Raw genomic sequence first — 23,355 nt, forward strand, 5'->3', positions numbered from 1 at the left:
TAAGAAACCAAGAATTTAAATTGTCTTTTCAAAAATATCATGTTCTAGCTGGGGCAGTGGCTCACACCTAATAATCCTAGCTCTCTGGGGGCCTGAGGCAAGTGGATTGTTTGAGCTTAGGAGTTCAAGATCAGCCTGAACAAAAGCAAGACCCTGTCTCTACTTTAAAAAAAAAAAAAACAGAAAAGTAGCTGAGTATCACGGCAGGCACCTATAGTCCCAGCTACTTGGGATGCTGAGGTAGGAGGATCTCTTAAGCCCAAACGTTTGAAGTTGCTGTAATGATGACACCACAGCACTCTACCCAGGTTGACTGTCCCCCCAAAAGAAAAAAATATATGGGCTCGGTGCCTGTGGCTCAAGCAGCTAAGGCATCAGCCACATACACCTGAGCTGGTGGGTTTGAATCCAGCCCTGGCTGCAACCAAAAAACTAGCTGCGCGTTGTGGCGGGTGGCTATAGTCCCAACTACTTGGGAAGCTGAGGCAAGAGAATCGCTTAAGCCCAGGAGTTGGAGGTTGCTGTGAGCTGTGATGCCACAACACTCTACCCAGGGCGACAGCTTGAGGCTCTGTCTCAAAAAAAAAGAAAAAATATATGTATGTATGTACACTACAACACACATGCATGACTGTCACAGCATTCGCGCATATATATATATATAGAGAGAGAGAGAGAGATTGCGAGCACATGCGCAAGCGAGCACACCCTGTTTTATCAATGCATTTAAATTAAGGGGGGGAAAGTCTAGCAAAATCGAACAATAAAAAGGTGTGGTGTCTCCCTAATCCACACAGCTGTGCAATGGCACTTTTTCTCTAGAGCAGGCGTCCTCAAACTGCGGCCCTCGGGCCGCGTGAAGTGGTGTTAAGTGTATTTGTTCCCATTTTGTTTTTTATTTCAAAATAAGATATGTGCAGAATGCATAGGAATTTGTTCATAGTTTTTTTGTTTGTTTTTTTTTTTTGTAGAGACAGTCTCACTTTACTGCCCTTGGCAGAGTGCCATGACGTCACAGGACTCACAGCAACCTCCAGCTCTTGGGCTTACGCAATTATCCTGCCTCAGCCTCCGGAGCAGCTGGGACTACAGGCGCCCACTACAACGCCCAGCTATTTTTTTGTTGCAGTTTGGCTGGGGCTGGGTTTGAACCCATCACCCTCGGTATATGGGGCCGGCGCCCTACTCACTGAGCCACAGGCACTGCCCATAGTTTTTTTTTTCCTAAACTATAGTCTGGCCCTCCAATGGTCTGAGGGACAGTGAATTGGCCCCCTGTTTAAAAAGTTTGAGGATGCCTGCTCTAGAGTGTATCACACTCCTTGAGCAGGAGTAATGAAACTGACCTGCACCGATAGGAGCTGGGGTCTGACCGTGGGATCCAGGATTAGTGAATACATTCTGGTTTTAAAGTGGCCAGAAGACCAGTGAGGGTGGCAGAGGGTAAAGGTCTGGAGATCTCACTGATCTCAAGAAGGTGTGATGAAGTGTGAGAAAACTGGGTGGCTATGACACAGGGTTTAAGATTTTAGAGGGAAAGCAGTAAATGTAAGGTGAGGGTTGCCTAAATAAAACAGCTAGGCAATCCCCAGAATTTGAAAGATCAAGGAGCACTGTAAAAAATACTAAAATGCCGGGCGGCGCCTGTGGCTCAGTGAGTAGGGCGCCGGCCCCATATGCCGAGGGTGACGGGTTCAAACCCAGCCCCGGCCAAACTGCAACAAAAAAATAGCCGGGCGCTGTGGCGGGCGCCTGTAGTCCCAGCTGCTCGGGAGGCTGAGGCAAGAGAATCGCGTAAGCCCAAGAGTTAGAGGTTGCTGTGAGCCGTGTGACGCCACGGCACTCTACCCGAGGGCGGTACAGTGAGACTCTGTCTCTACAAAAAAAAAAAAATACTAAAATGCCAAGATTATGCTATTTGGCAAGGGAGGAGGGGGACAGTAGACACAAGGCAAGACATTTCTTAATAAATATGGAGAAGATGGCGTGGTGGCTCATGCCTGTAATCCTAGCACTCTGGGAGGCCCAGGCAGGTGGCTTGCCTGAGCTCACAGATTCTAGATCAGCCATCTCTAAAAATAGCCGGACACTGTGGTGGGCGCCTATAGCCCCAGCTACTTGGGAGGCTGAGGGAAGAGAATAGCTTGAGCCCAAGAGTTTGAGGTTGCTATGCGCTATGACACCACAGCATTCTACTGAAGGCGAAAAAGTGAGAATCTGTCTCAAAAAAGAAAAAAAACATATGGAAAAGCAACCAGAAGTTAGGTGTAAGCAGAGGGCAGGAGTCTTAAAGGATAAACCATTGGTACAGACAGGGGAGGGGGAAATGGTTTGCAGATGCCAATGGGGACTCTAAGATGATAATCAGACACCTTAAGTTTTTTGTTTGTTTTTTTTGTAGAAACAGAGTCTCACTTTATGGGCCTCGGTAGAGTGCCGTGGCCTCACACAGCTCACAGCAACCTCCAACTCCTGGGCTTACACGATTCTCTTGCCTCAGCCTCCCGAGTAGCTGGGACTACAGGCCCCGCCACAACGCCCGGCTATTTTTTGGTTGCAGTTTGGCCGGGGCCGGGTTTGAACCCGTCACCCTTGGTATATGGGGCTGGCGCCTTACCGACTGAGCCACAGGCACCGCCCAGATACCTTAAGTTTTACAGCATATATATATTGCCCTGTTTTATCAATGCACTTAAATTAAGGGGGAAATATAATGTGTACTACACAATGCGTAGTACACATTGTATTTTTTAATTTACCTTCAAACTTCCACAGAGACTGAGGTTGCTTATAAGAGATATTTACTATATAATTTATAAATTAGGAACAGAGAAAATGTGAATTGTTGTGGAAACTAGATAAGGAGAGTTAAAAATTAAATATGAAAGGCCTGGCATGGTGGCTCATGCCTGTAATCCTAATATGCTAAGAGGCGGAGGTGGGTGGAATGCTTGAGCTCAGGAGTTGGGAGATCAGCCTGAGTAAGAGCAAGACCCTGTCTCTAAAAACAGCCAGGCGTGTGGCGGGCCCCTGTAGTCCCAGCTACTTGGGGGCTGAGGCAAGAGGATTACTTGAGCCCAGTAATTTGAGGTTACTGTGAGCTATGATATCACAGCACTCTATGGAGGATGACAAAGTGAGACTCTACCATGGAATATTATGTAGCCTTAAAGAAAGATGGAGACTTTACCCCTTTCATGTTTACATGGATGGAGCTGGAACACATTCTTCTTAGCAAAGTATCTCAGGAATGGAAGAAAAAGTATCCAAAGTACTTAGCCCTACTAATTTATAGCTTTCACATGAAGGCTATAACCCAACTATAGCACAAGACTATGGGGAAAGGGCCAAGGAAGGGGAAGGGAGGGAGGAGGTTAGGGTGGAGAGAGGGTAATGGGTGGGGCCACACCTACGATGCATCTTAGAATGGGTACAGGTGAAACTTACTTAATGCAGAATATAAATGTCTACATACAGTAACTAAGAAAATCCCATGAAGGCTACGTTGAACAGCTTGATGAGAATATTTCAGATTATATATGAAACCAGCACATTGTACCCCTTGATTGCACTAATGTACACAGCTATGATTTAACTATACATATATATATATATATATATATGAAGATAGATTCCCTACAAGCATTTATTGAATTGGATTGTGACTCACCCCTCCCCTACCCACCTGACAGACACACTCTTCTGGGAAAAGTATTCATTCAAAACTCAATCCTGATCAAAATTACTCCCGTCCTTCTTTTCAATCTAAATAGTATAGTACCTTCCCCACATCCTCTAACAGGGAGATGCTAATTTCAGAATTCTCTGGCAAAACAAAATGCAAATAGAGCATTTTGCATTATGGGCAGAGCAGACTGGTTACCATGGTGAATATTTCATCACCTTCATGGAATAATATGTATCACTCCATTTTAAGAAATTTTCCTTTGCCTCCTTGCTCATAAAAACCTCAAGCTCATATCTTTTCCTTTTTAATTTTCATGAAACAGGAAAAGTGACTCTTTAGGGGTAAAAAAAGAAAAAACCCACCCAGATCAAGTGTCTTATAAAGATGGGATTACAGAAAATAAGAATTCGGGAAATAGGCCTAACAGCAAAATAAGCAAATAACGTTTTCTCCTTATGGAAAACCCTGAAGTTAATGAAGAAAGGGTTAATTACAATAGGAAAATCATCCCTGTTGTGAGCATGTCTAACTTGATTGCCTTGAGTTTGGCATAAATTCCTTTGTAATACCCCAAAGTGAATTCAAATTTCCCCAGAAACCATTACCATGAGCCATTCTATCCAGCTTATTTTTCACCTCTCCATAAGTGCATTTATTTCCCCCACAGGCAAGTAAAAGTTTTGATTTGGGAGCACACATTTATTTTTCTATTTTATACTTTAAAATGTATGTACTTTTAACTATCAGATAAGGAGGGCTGATGTAATTTTCTGTTTGTAACAAATGCTCTGATAACAGACTGAAAAAGAAATCAGAGATTTCATTTAGTTTACTGCCAACAGGAAATACGGTAGGACACAGAGTAATCATTTTAGAGGTAAAAATTCATGAGAACCATTCTAAAGGCACGTGCCAGGCGACTGCTTTGATGGTACCCTGCACCCGGGCCTTTTCAGGTTAGATGTAGCTGCTGGCACTTGAGAAGTGCAAACTGGGATGTCTGTGGGTCAAACACTGACTAGATTTCAAAGACAGTATTAAAAAAAAAATTAGTATATCAACGTTTTAAATCTGATCACATATGAAAGTAAGTTTATTTTGTGTATATACAGTTAGATAAAATATTTTCAAATTCTTTCACCTTTTCTTTCCGCCTTTTGGTAGGGTGAAAGAAAAGCAGGCCTAACTCCATTTTGTTGTAACTCTTATTCCCAAGAATCAGTGGGGAGGCAAAGCAGGTCTGACTCCGTTCTGTTGTTTTGTTACATTTTACTGCTTTTTAAAAAAAACGTTTCCAGTACATTTGACTGCTTTTTAAAAAAAACGTTTCCAGTTCAGCGCCTATAGCTCAGAGGCTAGGGCACCAGCCACATACACCAGAGCTGGCAGGTTCAAGCCTGGTCCAGGCCTGCCAAACAACAATGACAATTACAACCAAAAAATAGCTGGACATTGTGGCAGGCGCCTGTAGTCCCAGCTGCCTGGGAGAATGAGGCAAGAGAACAGCTTAAGCCCAAGCGTTTGAGGTTGCTGTGAGCTGTGACGCTGCAGTACTCTACTTAGGGTGACAGCTTGAGACTCTGTCTCAAAAAACAAAAACAAAAACGCAGTTCCACTTGCTTCCCGCCCCTTGCATGGTATTTTAAGTGAACCTGGTTAGAACTATTAGAATTATTAGTATAGTTAGAACTATTAGATTTATTAGTATTGTGTAGAAAGTCACTAACTACCATGGTGACAACAACCCTCGTGATTATGTTCAGGTGGTCTTTATATGATATCATATCCATATATGATATTGAAATGTTAAAAGAATAAGCTTGACTCCATTTTACTATTTACTCCCTTTTACCTTTAAAACCAGTTGCTGTTGTTCGCCCTCCCATTGTGTAATTGTAAATGCCTTTACTCGTGATTGCGGCCCCAGTGAATACAGCTTTCTATGATCATGCCCTTTACAACCCTTACTTGTAAATTCCCCTCCCTGCATTTCCGCCCTAGGACGTTGTGGGTTTGTACCTATTTTGTAAGGAAGAAAAATCACTAAACACTCTCAAGATTATAGCATTGTGTAAAACAGCAGTTCTCAACCTGTGGGTCTGGACCCCTTTGGGGATGAACGACCCTTTCACAACGGTCACCTAAATACATCCTGTACATCAGATATTTACATTACAATTCATAACAGTAGCAAAATTACAGTTATCAATAATAACGAAAATAATTTTATGGTTGGGGGTCACCACTGTATTAAAGGGTCGTGGCATTAGGAAGTCGAGAACCACTAGTAAAATCACTAACGGCCTACCCTCATGATTCCCCTACCCCTTTAACTGTTGTTTTCACTTCTGTAATAACACTTGCTTGCCCCCCAGAAAAATTTTGCCCTATAAAAAGCAGAGCCATAGACAACTCAGGGCTGCTCTCAGAAGCCCATGTTGGGACACTGAGGAAGTCGCCAGCCAGCTCTTCAATTAAAGGACTCCTCTTTAAATTCATCTTGTCTGTTGGTGGGGTCTTTGAGAGACTCCTGGGCATAATACCTTTAATGTGGCTACCAGAAATTTTAAAATACACCTAGTTTGCATTATATTTGCATCAGACAGTATTGCTCTACACCAAGGCCACAATTTATTGGATTTAGGCCTTCGCTTTAGGACTCGATTCCTATAAATGAGAAAAATACAATGTGTCCTTTCTACCCCAAGGCTAAGAGAGTGGATTCTATTGAGATGTGTATTGAAATTGTCTTTAAAAGTAAGGTAAAATTGCTTCCTTTCGGCCGGAGACGCCATCTTCCAGCAATGGCAAACACAAAGGGAAAGAGGAGAGGCACCCGATACATGTTCTCTAGGCCTTTTAGAAAACATGGAGTTGTTCCTTTGGCCACATATATGCGAATCTACACGAAAGGTGATATTGTAGACATCAAGGGAATGGGTACTGTTCAAAAAGGCATGCCACACAAATGTGACCATGGCAAAACTGGAAGAGTTTACAGTGTTACCCAGCATGCTGTTGGCATTGTCGTAAACAAACAAGGGCAAGATCCTTGCCAAGAGTATTAATGTTCCTATTGAGCATATTAAGCACTCTAAGAGCTGAGATAGCTTCCTGAAACGTGTGAAGGAAATGATCAGAAAAAGAAGGAAGCCAAAGAGAAAGGTACCTAGGTTCAACTGAAGCGCCAGCCTGTGCCACCCAGAGAAGCCCACTTTGTGAGAACTAACGGAAAGGAGCCTGAGCTCCTGGAACCCATTCCCTGTGAATTCATGGCATAATAAGCATGTAACATAGCACACAGGAGTGCCAGTGGACCCACACTTTTAGGTGCTGGAACCTATTTATTCTCCATGAGCTCATGGCATAACAGATGTACAGCATAGCACACAGGATAGCCAATAGTCCGCATGTAACAGTGATACAAGGTGCTGGAACCTATTTCCCATGAATTCAAAAGTCAATCAACACTTTGTCACATTGAATTCAATGGCAAGGTGCCTCCCTGAGCTGCTGGAACCTCTTCCCTGTGAATTCATGGCATGGTAGATAAAAATAATAGCCTACTGCTACGGTAAAAATGTTTCTTGTTCATTTACTAAAAGTGTGATATTTTCCTCCCAAAGAAGTATTAAAGCAAATTTTAATGTGTCAAAAATAATAATAATGGGTGGCACCTGTGGCTCAGTGAGCAGGGCACCGGCCCCACATGCCGAGGGTGGCGGGTTCAAACCCAGCCCCGGCCAAACTTCAACAAAAAAACAGCCGGGCATTGTGGCAGGCGCCTGTAGTCCCAGCTACTCGGGAGGCTGAGGCAGGAGAATCGCCTAAGCCCAGGAGTTGGAAGTTGCTGTGAGCTGTGTGACGCCACGGCACTCTACCGAGGGCAATAAAGTGAAACTCTGTCTCTACAAAAAAAAAAAAAATAATAATAATAATAATAAATAAGGTAAAATCACTTTTCTAGTCCAGATTTACAAGTTCATTCTAGAAGTATCAAATTTCACATTGTACAACTGAGTAGGTTTAAAGAGTCTTCTCAATTCTTTTATTTTTTTGGCCGGGGCCGGGTTTGAACCTGCCACATCCCGTATATGGGGCCGGTCCCTACTCCTTTGAGCCACAGGCACTGCCCTCTTCCCAAATTTTTTTTTTTTTTTTTGAGATAGAGTCTCACTATGTCACCCTCAATAGAGTGCCGCACTGTCACGGCTCACAGCAACCTCAAACTCTTGGGCTGAAGCGATTCTCTTGCCTCAGCCTCCCAAGGAGCTGGGACTGCAGGTGCCCGCCACAACGCCTGGTTATTTTTTGGTTGTAGTTATCATTGTTGTTTGGCGGGCCCGGGCTGGGTTCAAACCAGCCAGCCCTGGGCTATGTGGCTGGCGTTCTAGCCGCTGAGCTATAGGCACCAAGCTCAAATATTGCTAATTTAATAATATCTGTAAGGACTAAACTCTAATTTTAACTCTATTAAAAAACAGAATGGGTGAGACAATATAGGGCCATAGGAAAGGCAAATGGGAAAGCAAAGAAGAAATAAATTGTCTCCCTTCATCATCTTTTTGCCAGAAAAGATGTATTTCTGTATTTGAATACAGAAATATTTTCAACTTTTTCCCATTTTCATTTACATGAAGTCAGTAACGGATTAGAAAAAGGGAAGAACTTACAAAGCATCACAAACCATAGAGTCCCAAAAGATTACGAAACCAAACCATGAACTTGGTTCTACTGATCGCTTCACCGTGCCAAGATGTCATTGTTCTATACTCCTTGAACCGTCACTTGTGATTTTCTCCATTGAAGAAATCAAGAATAGAAGGTAGGAATCCAGAGCTTTAAAAGGTAGCTCTTTACTCTTTACACCCACTTAGCACCACATTCTTTATATGTATAGAAACAGACTTAAATCCAAAACCAATCTAACAATCGGTATTCTGGATTATTAGGTCTGTTTTCTTAAGAAATACAAGTTAAAGAAAAGAAATACACATTAGATGAAAGCAAGACAATAAGGTCATTATGGTTAGATAATTTTTAATTGCTTTGTGGGTTACTTGAATAATTATCTCAAAGTTCATATCCATTGACTGCTAGCCACCAAACGAACACAATCCGAAGTTCCCAGCCTCAATTATTTCCTTTATTTAACACACTGACTGTCACACTAGAAAATTTTTTTTTCCTTGGGGCCGTGGTGCTTTAGTAAGCAAGCTAGGTCAAGAGGTGTGTGAGTTACATGTGCTTCACGAGGCCCCAGGCTCAAAACTAGCCTAAGTTGAAATGGAGACTTTACATCCTTCGTATTAACCTGGATGGAAGTAGAAGACATTATTCTTAGTAAAGCATCACAAGAATGGAGAAGCATGAATCCTATGTACTCAATCTTGATATGAGGACAATTAATGACAATTAAGGTTATGGGGGGGAAGCAGAAAGAGGGATGGAAGGAGGGGGGTGGGGCCTTAGTGTGTGTCACACTTTATGGGGGCAAGACATGATTGCAAGAGGGACTTTACCTAACAATTGCAATCAGTGTAACTGGCTTATTGTACCCTCAATGAATCCCCAACAATAAAAAAAAAAAAAAAGAAATAGGAAGTAGGAAAAAAAAAAAAAAAAAAACTAGCCTAAGTTGGGTGGCGCCTGTGGCTCAGTGGATAGGGCACCAACACCATATATGGAGGGTAGCGGGTTCAAATCTGGCCCCAGCTGAACTGCAACAAAAAAATAGCCGCATTGTGGCGGGCACCTGTAGTCCCAGGTACTCTGGAGGCTGAGACAAGAGAATCGCTGAAGCCCAGGAATTGGAGGTTGCTGTGAGTTGTGTGATGTCACCGCACTCCACCAAGGGCCATAAAGTGAGACTCTGTCTCTATTAAAAAAAAAAAAAAAAAACAACCAAACAACTAGCCTAAGTTAAATGCAACTCACGTGACAGAGCATTAATTCTCACAATAATGACAGATCAAAGGTGGAAAACAAGGGAAGGCGGAAAGAGATTAAAATGTGAGACTGAATACCCGGCAAAACGGATACACACAAAGCTGACCAGTGTAGGCCGGGGAGCCAGCCCTGCTCACTCACCTCTTCCCCAATATGCCTGTTCCTAATTTTCAAATGCTCTTTCCTCTCTGGATGCTTCCCAAACCTACAAATACGAATTTCTGTCTAGCACACCTTTCCCCATTTAGTCACTGAACATGCACAGTGCCATATAAATAATGTAAACAGTCTCTGACCTCATGAAATGTGCAGTCTGGCAGGAGAAAACAAAGGCATGCTTGAGAAGGGTTACATTCCGCAGCAACAGCATGCACCTGGAGCACAGGGGAAAGTTCACTTAATCCAAGGCCAATTATGAAGATATTTCAACAAGAAGGGATGGTATAAACTAGATTACGGGTAGTGGCTGCAGGGATACAGTGACTTAGAACTTGGATGTAAACAGGTGAGAAAATAGAAGCAGCAAGTAAAGAATATGTATTTTTGCCTAGGCATTTTTTTGGCTGGAAATACCACATAACATGAGAAGTATGTGTAAACAGATTCAGCTGGAGGTGCCTGTGGGAGATGTAAGCAGAGATGTCATGTGGGTGGTTTGACATGAGTAAAGCTTGGGAGAGGGAGACTAGAAAGAGATAGGAGGTGATATGCACATAGATGGCAATTGAAACTATAAACCGGGAAACCACATTTATGATACAAGAAGGAAACTGAGCACACAAAACAAAATGAGTCATAGCTCAAGAGCACAAAGAGTCTATTCGATAGAACTATTCTTGGCTGAAAGGTAAGCGTGATGTGTCCACTGGATGTAGCCTCAGTGATAATTGCAGTCTATAGCAACTATAGTTTCACCAGAGTAGAGGAAGATGAAAATTCGATTGCAAAGTGTGGAAGAATTAATGCACATGAAAAGAAAAAAGCAGCAACTTTTTCCAGAAATCTAAGAAAGGAAGAGACAGAACAGTGATCAAAGAGGGATATAAGTAAGCTTAAACCTGATGGTATCCAGATAGAAGAGAAAAGATAGAGAGGGGCATCCCTGAGAAGCCACAAGGTTCAGAGTACAAGAATTAGCCCTGGCCAGGCACAGTGGCTCACGCCTATAATCCCAGCACTCTGGGAGTCCAAGGCTGGAGGAAAGCTTGAGCTCAGGAGTTCAAGAACAACCTGAGCAAAGCAAGACCCTGTCACTACTAAAAATAGAAAAAATTAGCCAGGCCTGGCAGCACATGCCTGTAGTCCTAGCTACTCAGCAGCCTGAGGCAGGTCACTTGAGCCCAGGAACGTTGCATTAGCTAAGCTGAGGCCATGGCAGTCCTTCCAGGCCAGAGAAGAGCGAGACTGTCTCAAAACAAGAGTCTGTGTTAAGGAGGAATACCAGGTTTTAAGGAAAATTGATAAAATGACGACATGAACTAGGTTGTTAAGTCTGGATGGAGGAAAGTTAAGAGCCCATGTGCAACTCTTTACTGGCAAGCCACCTGCAAGTGCTAAGTTCTCGTTGTCCACTTAGCTGGTGCCCACTCCTCAATCTATTAACCCAGATTCACCCTCACTACTATAGGGGCTGTTCTCCTCGTGGAGCTGTAAACTTCCTCAATAGTCTCCCAGTGGGACGACCTGCCTGCTGGCCTCATTCCTCCATCAGGCTCTAGGATACCTTCACCATTCCCTACCACTGTTTCTTGCTCATCTACTTAGCAGAGGCTGACGTTTCCTCCACCTCATGTTTCACCTCTTCTAGTCCGACCTGCATTTCCTGGTTAACCTTGCACAGGTGCCACCTACCAGCAGTCAATCACCCACATCTGTATAACAAATGTCTGCCTCCCTCCCGAGATCCAGTCCTTAGACCTTGTCACTGGATATTTTTTACTTCCATTCCCCTCAGGCACCTCACTCACATGTACTACGGGTCTAAACCTAAGTTCACTGTCTCCCGAAAACCTGCTCTTTTTTTTATTCCCTGTAAGTTACAATCTTACTACACACTCAAGCTAGAAATCTTACTGCTTCTCGCCACATATTTCTGGCCACTCCTTCCACCAGCTGGACGTCAGGTTCCATTGCATCTTTCTCAGAAAGGCTTTCCATATCAATGAGGAAACCCCACAGTGTTCTGCTGTGTTTCAACAGGGACAGCTTGTGTCCAAATCACCCCAGATTCCTGGGTTAGACTTACCACTTTTACCTGCCTCGAGAACTGCTGCATAGTTACCACTCAAGAAAATAAATCTCATCATAGAACTTCACCTTTGCAGCACCTCCACAAGCTGCTTAGTGCAGGTGATAACCTGACTTATCATCTCTCACAAAGCGCTCAGCATCTTTGCCCACATACAACGTGGTCAGCAGCGACATCACGTGGGACTTGTCAAAATAACAAACAAAAAAAAACCACAGACCCCACCCCAAGCTTCCTTACAAGAATGATTCAGATACACATTCAAAGTTTAATAAGCGTTTGATTGATGCTTTATATGCACTGAACTACTCAACTCCCAAGACACATCATACCCTTCATGTCTTTATAAAAGCTGTACCATTTGTTTAGAATGTTCCACCAAACCCTTTGCAACTTGCAGTGTCATATTCTATTATAGGGCACCTACCATACACAGGCATAGTAAATAGTAGATTCTAAATATCTGAATGACTGGACCACTTAATTAATGGGTGAGTTCATTTGGAGACTCGCAGAGTCTTAAGTACTCAAATGGAATTGAATATTAAGCAGCTAGAAATAGTGGCCCAGAATTCAAAGGAGAGATATGGGGCTTAGCTGGAAATATTTTTAATTTACTAGCAACTACTTAGAGTTTAAAGTGATGGCTAAATGACATCACCCAGGTTTAAGATGGACATTGAAAAGAGGGCTATGGGGCTAGGCGTGGTGGCTCACGCCTGTAATCCCAAAGGCTGAGGCAGATGGATACTTTGAGCTCACAAGTTAGAAACCAGCCTGAGCCAGAGCAAGACCTTGTCTTTAAAAAATAGCTGGGTGTTGTGGTGAATGCCTGTAGTCCCAGCTATTCAGGAGGATGAGGCAAGAGGATCACTTGAGCCCAAGAGTTTGAGGTTGCTCTGAGCTAAGATGCAACGGCACTCTACTGAAAGTTACCAAGTCTCCGGGCAGCGCCTGTGGCTCAGTGAGTAGGGCGCCGGCCCCATATGCCGAGGGTGGCGGGTTCAAACCCAGCCCCGGCCAAACTGCAACAAAAAAATAGCCGGGCGTTGTGGCGGGCGCCTGTAGTCCCAGCTGCTCGGGAGGCTGAGGCAGGACAATCGCGTAAGCCCAAGAGTTAGAGGTTGCTGTGAGCCGTGTGATGCCACGGCACTCTACCAAGGGCGGTACAGTGAGACTGTCTCCAAAAAAAAAAAAAAAAAGAAAGTTACGAAGTCTCTGTTTCAAAAAAAAAAGGAGGGCTAAAGGCCAAACGCTGGGGAAGGCTGACATTTAAGGTCCCATTGTAGAGGGCAGTGAAAGGCAAGTCAAAAGGGTGGGAAAGAACAAAGTAGGTATCAAGGAGCTCCACAGAGTTAAGTCGGCTTGGTACACAGATTACTCTCAATCTTTGGCGACTGAAGTAGGGAGGTAAAATAGAAGAAGGTCAGAGAGAAAGCAGAAACTCAACTTCTTTAGACTAAAAACTAAATCAGACAGGCTAGTGGGATGATGGCTGTAAGAACCACCATTATTGGATGAGAAAGGAGTAAAAGACAATGGAGGTGACGACAGCTCTGCCATATACACAGGCCTAGTAGCAAAGAAGTCGAAAACTCTGTCATGCCAAAAACCACTTGCTGAACACTAGCTCATACAGGGACCCTAACGATGAACACAGGTAATGGGCCTGCTCTCTGATCTAGTGCAAGGAGGTGACTTGGATAATTGACAAGAGACTCAACAATAGACTTGGTAAGGAGGCTTGCCTTGGAGGAGAGGCAACTTCTGCTCTGGATGGCAGTATAATGGCAAGAATAAAAACATTAAGAGAGGCATATGCAGAGCATAAAGTCCACATCTAATCATTTAAAAAAATTTTTTATGTAAAGGAAAAGACTACTACAGGAAAAGCAAAACAATAAATATCTCACTTCACTAACGGAGTAGGTCCTTGTTCTTTTTTGTTTGACAAAAATTATATATATTTACCTTATGTTTGTTATTTTGAAATATATATACCTTGTGGAATGGCTAAATCAAGTGAATTAACATGCATATTACCTGGCATTTTTTGTGGTAAGAACTTAAAATCTACTTTCTCAGCAATTTTCAAGAATATATGGTTATTAACTATAGCCACCATGTTGAACAACAGATTTTTTTGAACGAATTCCTCCCATCTAACTGAACTTTTGTATCCTTTGACCAATCCTCTCCCTCCCCCAGGATCCTAATTCTTGACATGGAAAGCAACGGAGACACACAAGAGATGACAGGACTGAGGCCACCAACAAATGGCTAGCAAGTAGTCTGGCGGTCACTTTTGGTGCCACTCTTGTTGGCAATTTGAAAACTGAACCCCAGACTTTAACAAGATCCCTAAGTAATGCTGACACTACATGGGTCATAGTAGTTTACAACACCAATCTAAACCCTAGAAATCCTAGCGTCATCACAATGACTCAAAATATTCAACTAAGACCATAAAATTAAAGAGCTCATAATAAAAGCCTTCAGTTCTTGGCACACAGTCAAACCAACAGCAGGTTCTCAATGAACAATAGATGACCAGAGGTAGAAATTAGGGTGGCAAATAGAGGTAATCAAAGAGGAAAGTGGCAGCTTTAGGGAGAGGGGCATGGTGACCAAGAGCACAGATCCAAGAGCATATTTGTGACCTTGGCAAGTTAAATTATATAACTACTCTGTGCCTCAGTTTCTCTACTTGTATAAGACAGATGATTATAATTAACCTCTAGGGCTGCTTGATAGATTAAATAACAATAGACAATGCCTTTAGTACAGTGTGGAGCATTTAATAACAGTTCAATGAGGAGTTTAATTTCACTACTATCGCTGTTGCCACTGCTTTACTACTAATACTATTGGTAGGATGACTTGCTAGTACATAGGCAATAAAAATGTATCAAAAGGAGTCCTATTAGCAACCACAGTGTACTACAAAGCTCTTTAAAACCTACATAGAGGGAGGTGCCTGTGGCTCAAAGGGGTAGGGTGCTGGCCCCATATGCTGGAGGTGGTGGGTTCAAACCCAGCCCTGCCCAAAAACTACAAAAAAAAAAAAAAGAAAAAAAACCTACATAGAGACAGTTCTACAGGCATATCTATGGCTGATAGCACTACAATTTTTAACATGTAAGCCTTTTCCTAGTTTTGCATCTATAGGAGTCAATCATGCTCACCCTGAACCTGATTCAGTTCATAGCAAAGCATTTCTAAATCAAAGATATACTTCAAGCCATTCATCAGTTTTTGAGCTGTTTCTCAAGCTGAAAAATTGAAATAAAAATAGCTGTCTAGGGGCGGCGCCTGTGGCTCAGTGAGTAGGGCGCCAGCCCCATATGCCGAGGGTGGCGGGTTCAAACCCAGCCCCGGCCAAACTTCAACAAAAAAATAGCCGGGCGTTGTGGCGGGCGCCTGTAGTCCCAGCTGCTCGGGAGGCTGAGGCAAGAGAATCGCGTAAGCCCAAGAGTTAAGAGGTTGCCGTGACGCCACGGCACTCTACCCGAGGGCGGTACAGTGAGACTCTGCCTCTACAAAAAAAAAAAAAAAAAAAAATAGCTGTCTGGTTTAGCTGAAGACATTAGTCTTTAATGAGATGTTCGCTGTATCCTGGCGTACACTGTGCACAATGACTCTACGTGTATCATAATATCCTCGGTTGGGATCGTGCCTATCAAACTGTGGCTTTCCAGGAAAGAAACGAATCTAATTGTCTGGTTATTGTGGGAGGGAAAAAAAAGAAATAATTCCTCCACATGGTTTATATTCTTCCACATTTCTGCTTGTGGTCTAAAATATATATATATTTTTTAACCAGGGAACACAAATACTGTGCTCTCAACTTGTTAGGCCTCAACAAAACAAAGGTGGAAATGTAGCATGTAAACTGATTATGTGACCCTCTATCTTTTCCGGAAGCTTTACTTTGGAAATTTCAGCCAAGTCTAAATGATATGTATCCAAAAAATGGAGGTAGTGCTATGGGCTCAGACAGATTAGACTTGTTAATAGAATGGTGATCCCGAGGGTAAAGCTCACAGCTATGGCATCCAACAATGGAATGAACATTTCAACAGGAAACAGCCTTCTCAACTGAAAAGACCACTCCATCAGCTTCAGCACACATAACCAAAAAAAAAAAAAAAAAAAATCCTTCTGGAGGCTACACAAAGTGTGCCTCCTAAAATCCCACCTATCGATTCTTTTAAATGAATCATTTGGTTATAAAATGCAGCAAGTGCTCAGTTTGACAACCACAAGATCAGGTGGTTACAACACAGACATGAAGACAGATCAGTTTCTTAAGTGTCAAAATGATTATGCCTTCTAATGGTCTGCGCATTTTTTAAATGCCTTTTTTCACCCTCCCAGAGAAAGGAGCGGTCGAAAAATGTACTTGGCGAATCCTTTACGAATTACCCTGTATTGAGTCGTCTTATCTTCGAAACGAACCAGCTCATTACAAACTCAAAAACCAAGGTCACTTAACTTTGCCCGGAGACTGCAAAAATCAATACTGCATTTTTGCAGGAACTGACTTTTGTTTTCTCACGGTCTACTCCATAATTCACCCTCTAGTTAGCAGCTCTTGTCTGGACGAGCCTCTCATACCAGACTGAGGCTGTCCAGGTTAGTGTTCTGCGACTCTTTCCTAGAGGTAGCCTGGACGATCCGAGGCACCACAGAACAGCTCAGTATCCATCGAATAATGGCGATTGTAATTCAGCCTCCCCGCCTGGACTGCTCCACACCTGAAAACGCCGTCTAAGGCTTTGGAAACTGGGCAACGCCGCACAGACTCGACAGAGAGGCTAACAGGGAAAGGGCAAGAGCAAATAAAGCAAACCCCGCACCGGGGCCGAGAACGCTCTGGGAGCAGGAGGCGCGCCCGGAGCCCCTCGGCCGCCACCGCTCTCCCTGGGCTCGGTCCCCGAACGCCCGACGCCCCGAGGAGAGCGGTTCAGGGCTGCCCCACCCTCCCGGCTCCCGCGCCCGGCCTAGCAAAAGCACCGGAGCGCGATCCCGCCCGCCCCGGACCACCGCGGCAGCGCCCCCAAATCGCGCCCGCCCCCTCCCCCACGCCCTATTGTTCCAGGGTGGCCGCGGGCTGCAAGCGCCCCCAGGCTGGGCGGGTGCCGAGGACCGAACGGCCCCCACTCACCCGCGACGCCCCACAAGAGCGCGATGCGCAGCAGAAGCGCCATGGTGGCTGCTGTGCCGTGGGCGGCAGCTGCAGGTGGGCGGCTCTCGCTCCGGGTCCCCGGCTCCCGCGCCTGGTGTCCTCCCGACCGGATCGCGGCGACTGCTGCGGCTGCGACCGCGGCACCTCGGCACCCCCGCCCCCGCTCGGCAGGTGAACTCGCGTCACTTCCGGCAGTGGCCCGGGCCCAGCGGGGAAAGGCGACTCCCGCAGCCGCGTGGAGTTACCATGGCGACCGGGCGCGGCGCGCCGCGCGCATCTGCCCCGGGACCCGCCCGGTGCGCAGCTCTCCGCCTAGCAGCGCGCAGTGTTGGAGAGGCTGTGGCGGCCACCTCCCACGCCCGTAGTCCTGAGACCCTGCCGCCGCAACCACCCTGTCAATGAAATAAGGGTTTTGTAAACCCTGGACGGGCTGGCCGGTCTGCCCAGATATGCGAAACTGGGAACGTGTCCTGCTGCAGGGCGCGGCGCCCGACAGTCTTTGCCAGCCTCTCCCTAGACCCCGGGCGGCGGCTAAAGCAATCGGCCGCCAGCACCGCCCCTGGAGGTAGTAAGGGTGGGGACCTCAAACCCGGGTCCCACCTCCGGCGCACGGCCGCAGGGGCCAGACCTCCGACTCAGCTCTGGGGTAGGCGCGCTGGGCAGCCCCGGGCACGTGCTCTCTGGTTGAGACGAGCGGGCGCAGGAGGCGCTTTTCTCCATCTTCGGCAATGACCCAACCCCCTAAACCGCAACTGTGGTTTGGGAAATGCTGGAGTTCCCCCCACCCCTTGCTTTTAAAGGTGATTACAGCCCTGAGATTAGCCAAGAAGGACCAGTGAGCTAGCTTTCGCCGACGGGCTAAATCGGGGTGCTTAGAGGCGTTAGGTGTGTGGGTATGGGGGAGGAGGTGTCGGGGAAATCAAAGATCTTGAAAGTCACCATCTATTCTACAGCGTTTCCGTCTCCTGGTGCGCGCCACCTTTGCTCCTTTGTCATTTTGCGGCTCGTTCTCGTTTGCTCTTCCTAGATAACGTTTATTTATAACTGCGGAGAGACTTAGATTGCACAATAGTTTCTTATCGGAAGTGAATTAGGGAAGAGAAGCAGTGAGGCAAAGTGAGCGAGCCCTTGAGCTTGAGCACGGCAGTAACCGGCAAGTTACTTAGAAACGGCACCTACCTCGGGGGGTTGCTATGAAAATTAGATGAGCTACTCACAAAAAATGTTTGGCACCGTGCCTGGCATTTAGTAAATACTCAGTAAGTGGAAGATAATAATAATAATACTGGCAGAGAAAATAAATGAGGTACCAGGAAGATGAAAATCATCCAACTGCGATTTAGCCTGGTGGGTTGCCGCCGTGGCTGCACATTAAAATTACCTGGAAAACTTTCTACAAATAACAAGCCTCAGCCTCACGCCAGAGATTCCACTCAAACTCGATGGGAGTGGAATACTGACTTACCCGAGAAGAGTCCAGCTATCGACAGATGTGAGACAATGTGACTAGAAGGCTAGAAACTACCTATTAGTTGAGCAAACAGGAATTCTATTGGATATAACTGCAGGAATATAATATGTGCAATTTAATTTTTTTTAGAATTTAAATTTTTACTCATCACGCTGTACTTTATGAAGTTAAGTAGAGGAAGTGTACAGTGGTTGACGTTCTTAGTCCCAGCACTTCAGGAGGCCAATGTGGGAAAATGAGACTAGGATTTGGAGAGCAGATTGAGCAAGACCCCGCCTCTATCAGAAATAGAAAAATTGGATGAGGTTGATGGTGCACACCTGTACTCCCAGCTACCGGGAAGGCCAACGCAGGAGGATCCTTTGAGCCCAGGAGTTAAGGTTGCAGTAAACTATGATTAACACCACTGCTCTCTAGCCTGGACTGCAGACACCTTGTCTCAAAAAAGGTAAAAAAGAGAAGGGAATTAAGTAGAAAGATGGAGTATTGAAATTTATCTCTGTTATACTGTTTTAGGAGAATTTTCTGGAGAGGGCTGGGTTTGAACCCACCACCTCCAGCATATGGGGCCGGCACCCTACTCTTTGAGCCACAGGCACCACCCATGAGAATTTTCTTAATATTAACTACTTCATAATGCCACACATTTGTTACAAAGTTGCTACCCCTTTCATTGGCTGTATAGGGGAAAAATTAAGATAAAGTTGCCACCCTTAGTGTCTCCTCCATGGGAAATTAAGCCCATTCTTCCCCTGAGTCATTTCACACACTTACTAGAGTATATGTTAGGACTTAATCAAAAGTAGCCAGGCATGATGGCCTCTGCCTGTAGCCCCAGCTACTCAGGAGGCTGAGGCAGGTCCATTGCTTGAGCCCAGGAGTTTGAGGTTGCTGTGAGCTATGATTGATAACTCTGGTCCAGGCAACAGAGCAAGACTCTCTAAGGAAATTATCCAAAAGGATATTTTTGTAATTCTCTTCCTGGCACTTTTTCTTTTAATCGTTACCTTTGCCTCCTTCTGTTGCATACCTATTAATCACTTCTCTTACTCTGAACATTTCTAGAAGGCTGAAAAGGAATATTATTTTTCTTACTCTTGGAAATACAGGACATAATAGGTCTATGTTTTTTGAACCTAGAATATTTGTTGAATATTTATTTTCTGTATCATATAAATAATAAAAATTATATATCATGCAATTACGGATCATCACACCTTAAATACTATATCTTTTCAGAACTTTTAAAATGTGCGTTATAGGGTGGCGCCTGTGGCTCAAGGAGTAGGGCTCTGGCCCCATATACTGGAGGTGGTGGGTTGAAACCTGGCCCCCCCCAAAAAAAATGTGAGTTATAAACGTAATAATTTACTTAGTGTTTTCTGCTTTAAATTACTGAGTACAATTTTTTTAATATATCATTATAAATTTAAGTATATGGAGAACTATTGTTCTTTAAAAAGTTACATGAAGTTGGCTCAGTACCTGTGACTCAAGTGGCTAAGGTGCTAGTCACATACACCTGAGCTGGCGGGTTGGAATCCGGCCTGAGCCCGCCAAACAACAAAAATGGCCGCAACAAAAAATAGCCAGGCGTTGTGGCAGGTGCCTGTAGTCCCAGCTACTTGGGTGGTGGAGGCAGGAGAATCACTTGAGCCTAGGAGTTGGAGGTTGCTGAGACTTGTGATGCCACTGTACTCTACTGAGGGCGACAACTTGAAGCTCTGTCTCAAAAAAAAAAAAAAAAGAAAAGTTACATGAAGTTATCTTTAGACTTTGCTTGTGACTAAATTATTTCATGCAAACAGTAAGTGAAAATTATACAGTTATATGAAACTTATTAAGGACCCCTTAAGAAGTCTGTGTACAATATTCCTACCCTAACCCTGCTTGATGTACCCTCTTCCAGAGAACCTCTTTTTACTCAAAGAATAAATGTCTAGTTGTATGCCAGAATGCAGAATGGTTATAGAGATGGGATCTCAGTGTTTGACTTCCTTTTAAACTAACTTTTTTCCTTTTAAAATAAATTTCAGATTCATATGAGAGTACGAACAATTAGGTTACAATGTTTGCATTTGTTAGGTAGGGTCCCTTTGTAGTGCTCCTCATCAGGCTGTGTGCCATATACCCTTACATTGTGCCCATTAGGTGAGAGCACACCAATCCCCCTCCCTTCTTCCCCTTCCTTTCACCCCTTCCCCCCAACTTGAATTAAGTTTTTCTCTTGTGTAGGCATGTATTAGTTCATCAACTGGCTTCATGTTAGTATTGAATACATTGGATCTTGCTTTTCCGTTCTTGTGTAAACTAACTTTTAACCAGTCCCCATGCGTTTAGCCTAATCTTTGTCTCACTCTTTCAAATCCTACATATCTTTAGGATCTTCCATATCCTAAATTTCACTCTTTAGTAGGTCCTTGGTCTCTGGTATTTGTCTTTAGTAGGTCCTTGGTCTCCGGGATTTGTAGAATGAACTCATGGACCACAGATCAGTGGCAAGACAGGATTTTTTTTAGAAATTATTATTATTTTTTTATTTAGAAATTAGAAAGGGGGCCGTGCCTGTGGGCTCAGTGAGTAGGGTGCCAGCCCCATATACCCAGGGTGGTGGGTTCAAACCCAGCGCCGGCCAAACTGCAACAAAAAAATAGCTGGGCATTGTGGCGGGCGCCTGTAGTCCCAGCTGCTCGGGAGGCTGAGGTAAGAGAATCGCGTAAGCCCAAAAGCTGGAGGTTGCTGTGAGCCGTGTGACATCATGGCACTCTACCAAGGGCAGTAAAGTGAGATTCTGTCTCTACAAAAAAAAAAAAAAAAAGAGAAAGAAATTAGAGAGGAATACAGAAGAAGAAAAAGGAACCAGAGCTTCTGGCAGGGGGAAAGAATGAACTAACTGAGAAGTCTGTATGTAGGCTTTTTATCTAGGAGTATTAGGTCTTGAAAATTTACAGCTGGTCAGGACTTGGCAAATACAAACACGTTTTCATCAGTAATGAGGTTATACATAAAGGAATGAATGCAGTCCCTCCAGCTCAGGACCAAAGGTCAGGGTGTTCCCTTTATGAATTTGTCTAAGCCTAGGAAAACTGGGTCTGAAGGGGCACAGTTCCCTGCACCCTTGTAAGATGAATCCGTCTCATTTGTGCTCCTTGAGGTACGAGGCTCTGAGAAGGAACATTTCCAGGACTTAGGCTAGATGTGAGTTTTGGGGGATATTCTCCCCCAGCTCGAATAAGGGGCTTTGCTGAAAAATGCAGGCAGTCACGCCTTAAAGAAAAGAGTGTGCTGAAGGGCTGTCCTCTATTTACACAATAACTTTCAGTTGGTCACATAGGGAAGTAGGCAACAGAACAGACAACCCAGCCCTTTGTGGTTCATCTCCATTGTTGTTTATCTCCAAACAAGATACTCTTAGTTTAGAAAGGTGTGTACATACTTTGCTGTATTAACACTGATAAGGATCTTTACCTTTTGTCTTCTTTATTCTTGGATTATTTTTATCTGATGAGTTTGGATATATAAGAAAGTAAATAAAGATGGCTGATTGCTGATGTGCCTGAGCAAGCAGCAGCCATCCCTCTTTTTTTTTTCTTCTTGGCTGGGGCTGGGTTTGAACCCTCCACCTCTGGCATATGGGACCGGCGCCCTACTCCTTGAGCCACAGGTGCCGCCCAGCCATCCCTCTTAAAATCACTCATTTCGTCTGCGGTGCTACCTCTGTGTCATCGACTAGAAGCCCAGTGGACAGCAATAGGGGTCCCCTGTCCAGTCTTGAATGGGGGAACCCTGTATCAGTACCACCAAACCATAGAATTCTTGGAAGGGTCACTTTGGCCACTGTTGGCTTAGCATTCAGCTGTCTTGAATGTGTTCAGTCAGTAAGTTCTCATCTACTTGCTTCCCAGTTACCAAACTTTTCTTCTTCTTTTTTTTTTTTTTTTTTGAGACAGAGTCTCACTTTGTCACCCTCCATAGAGTGTGGTGGCATCATAGCTCACAGCAACCTCAGACTCTTGGCCTCAAGTGATTCTCTTGCCTCAGCCTCCCAAGTAGCTGGGATTACAGATGCCCACCACAATGGCTATTTTTAGAGGCAGAGTCTTGCTCTAGTTCAGGCTGGTCTTGAACTCATGAGTTCAGGCAATCCACTTGCCTCAGCCTCCTAGAGTGCTGGGATTACAGGTGTCAGCCACTAACCCCAGGCTCCAGTTGCCAAACTTTTGATATTGTCTTCTGTTTTCTATGTCATTGTGCCTTGAAATGTTTTTCTTTTTTTTTAATTCTATTGTGATCTTTTGTAATTGTTCTTTTCTATTCAAGTTTCCACAGAGTATTGATTGAGGCCTTTTTAAAATACCAATTTACCGTGCTTTTAATGAGTTTTTCAAGAGAAGTAAAGGTAAATGCATATGTTTAATTCTCTATCTTTTTTCAGAAGTCTGTCCTAAATTGAGGTGAAATGCTTCTATGCATATTTAAGTTTTATTTTATTTAATTTATTTTTTTCTGAGACAGGGTTTCCTTTGTTGCCCAGGCTGGAGTGTGGTAGCCTGATCATAGCTCACTGCATCCTCTAGCTACTGAGGTCAAGCAGTCCTTTTGCCTCACCATCTTAAATAGCTGAGTCTACAGGCATGCGCTAACCACACCCAGCTAACTTTTTATTTTGTAGAGAATAGATTTTGCTATGTTGCTCAGGCTGGTCTTGAATTCCTGGCCTCAAGCAATCCTCCCATCTTGACTTTACAAAGTACTGAGATTATAGGTAAAAGTCATTACATATTTAAATTTTAAAACCCTAAGGAAAATCA

General features: G+C 44.2%; 1 protein-coding gene across 3 annotated transcripts in view; it reads right to left on the minus strand.

Annotated features, from left to right (window-relative positions):
• Positions 1 to 17,334, minus strand: part of CXADR (CXADR Ig-like cell adhesion molecule) — a 72,060-nt gene extending 54,726 nt beyond the window's left edge. For 2 of the 3 annotated variants that reach the window (XM_053564800.1, XM_053564799.1), the window contains exon 1: positions 17,053 to 17,314. In XM_053564800.1, the coding sequence (XP_053420775.1) occupies positions 17,053 to 17,095 (43 nt within the window). In that variant the 5' untranslated portion in view covers positions 17,096 to 17,314. Of the gene's footprint in view, positions 1 to 17,052 lie in introns of all 3 variants that reach the window. The other variant, XM_053564798.1, reaches the window with a different exon arrangement.
• Positions 17,335 to 23,355: the final 6,021 nt, after the last annotated feature.

The sequence above is a fragment of the Nycticebus coucang genome, chromosome 16, assembly GCF_027406575.1.
Source record: "Nycticebus coucang isolate mNycCou1 chromosome 16, mNycCou1.pri, whole genome shotgun sequence".
In the NCBI taxonomy this organism is placed as follows: Eukaryota; Metazoa; Chordata; class Mammalia; order Primates; family Lorisidae; genus Nycticebus; species Nycticebus coucang.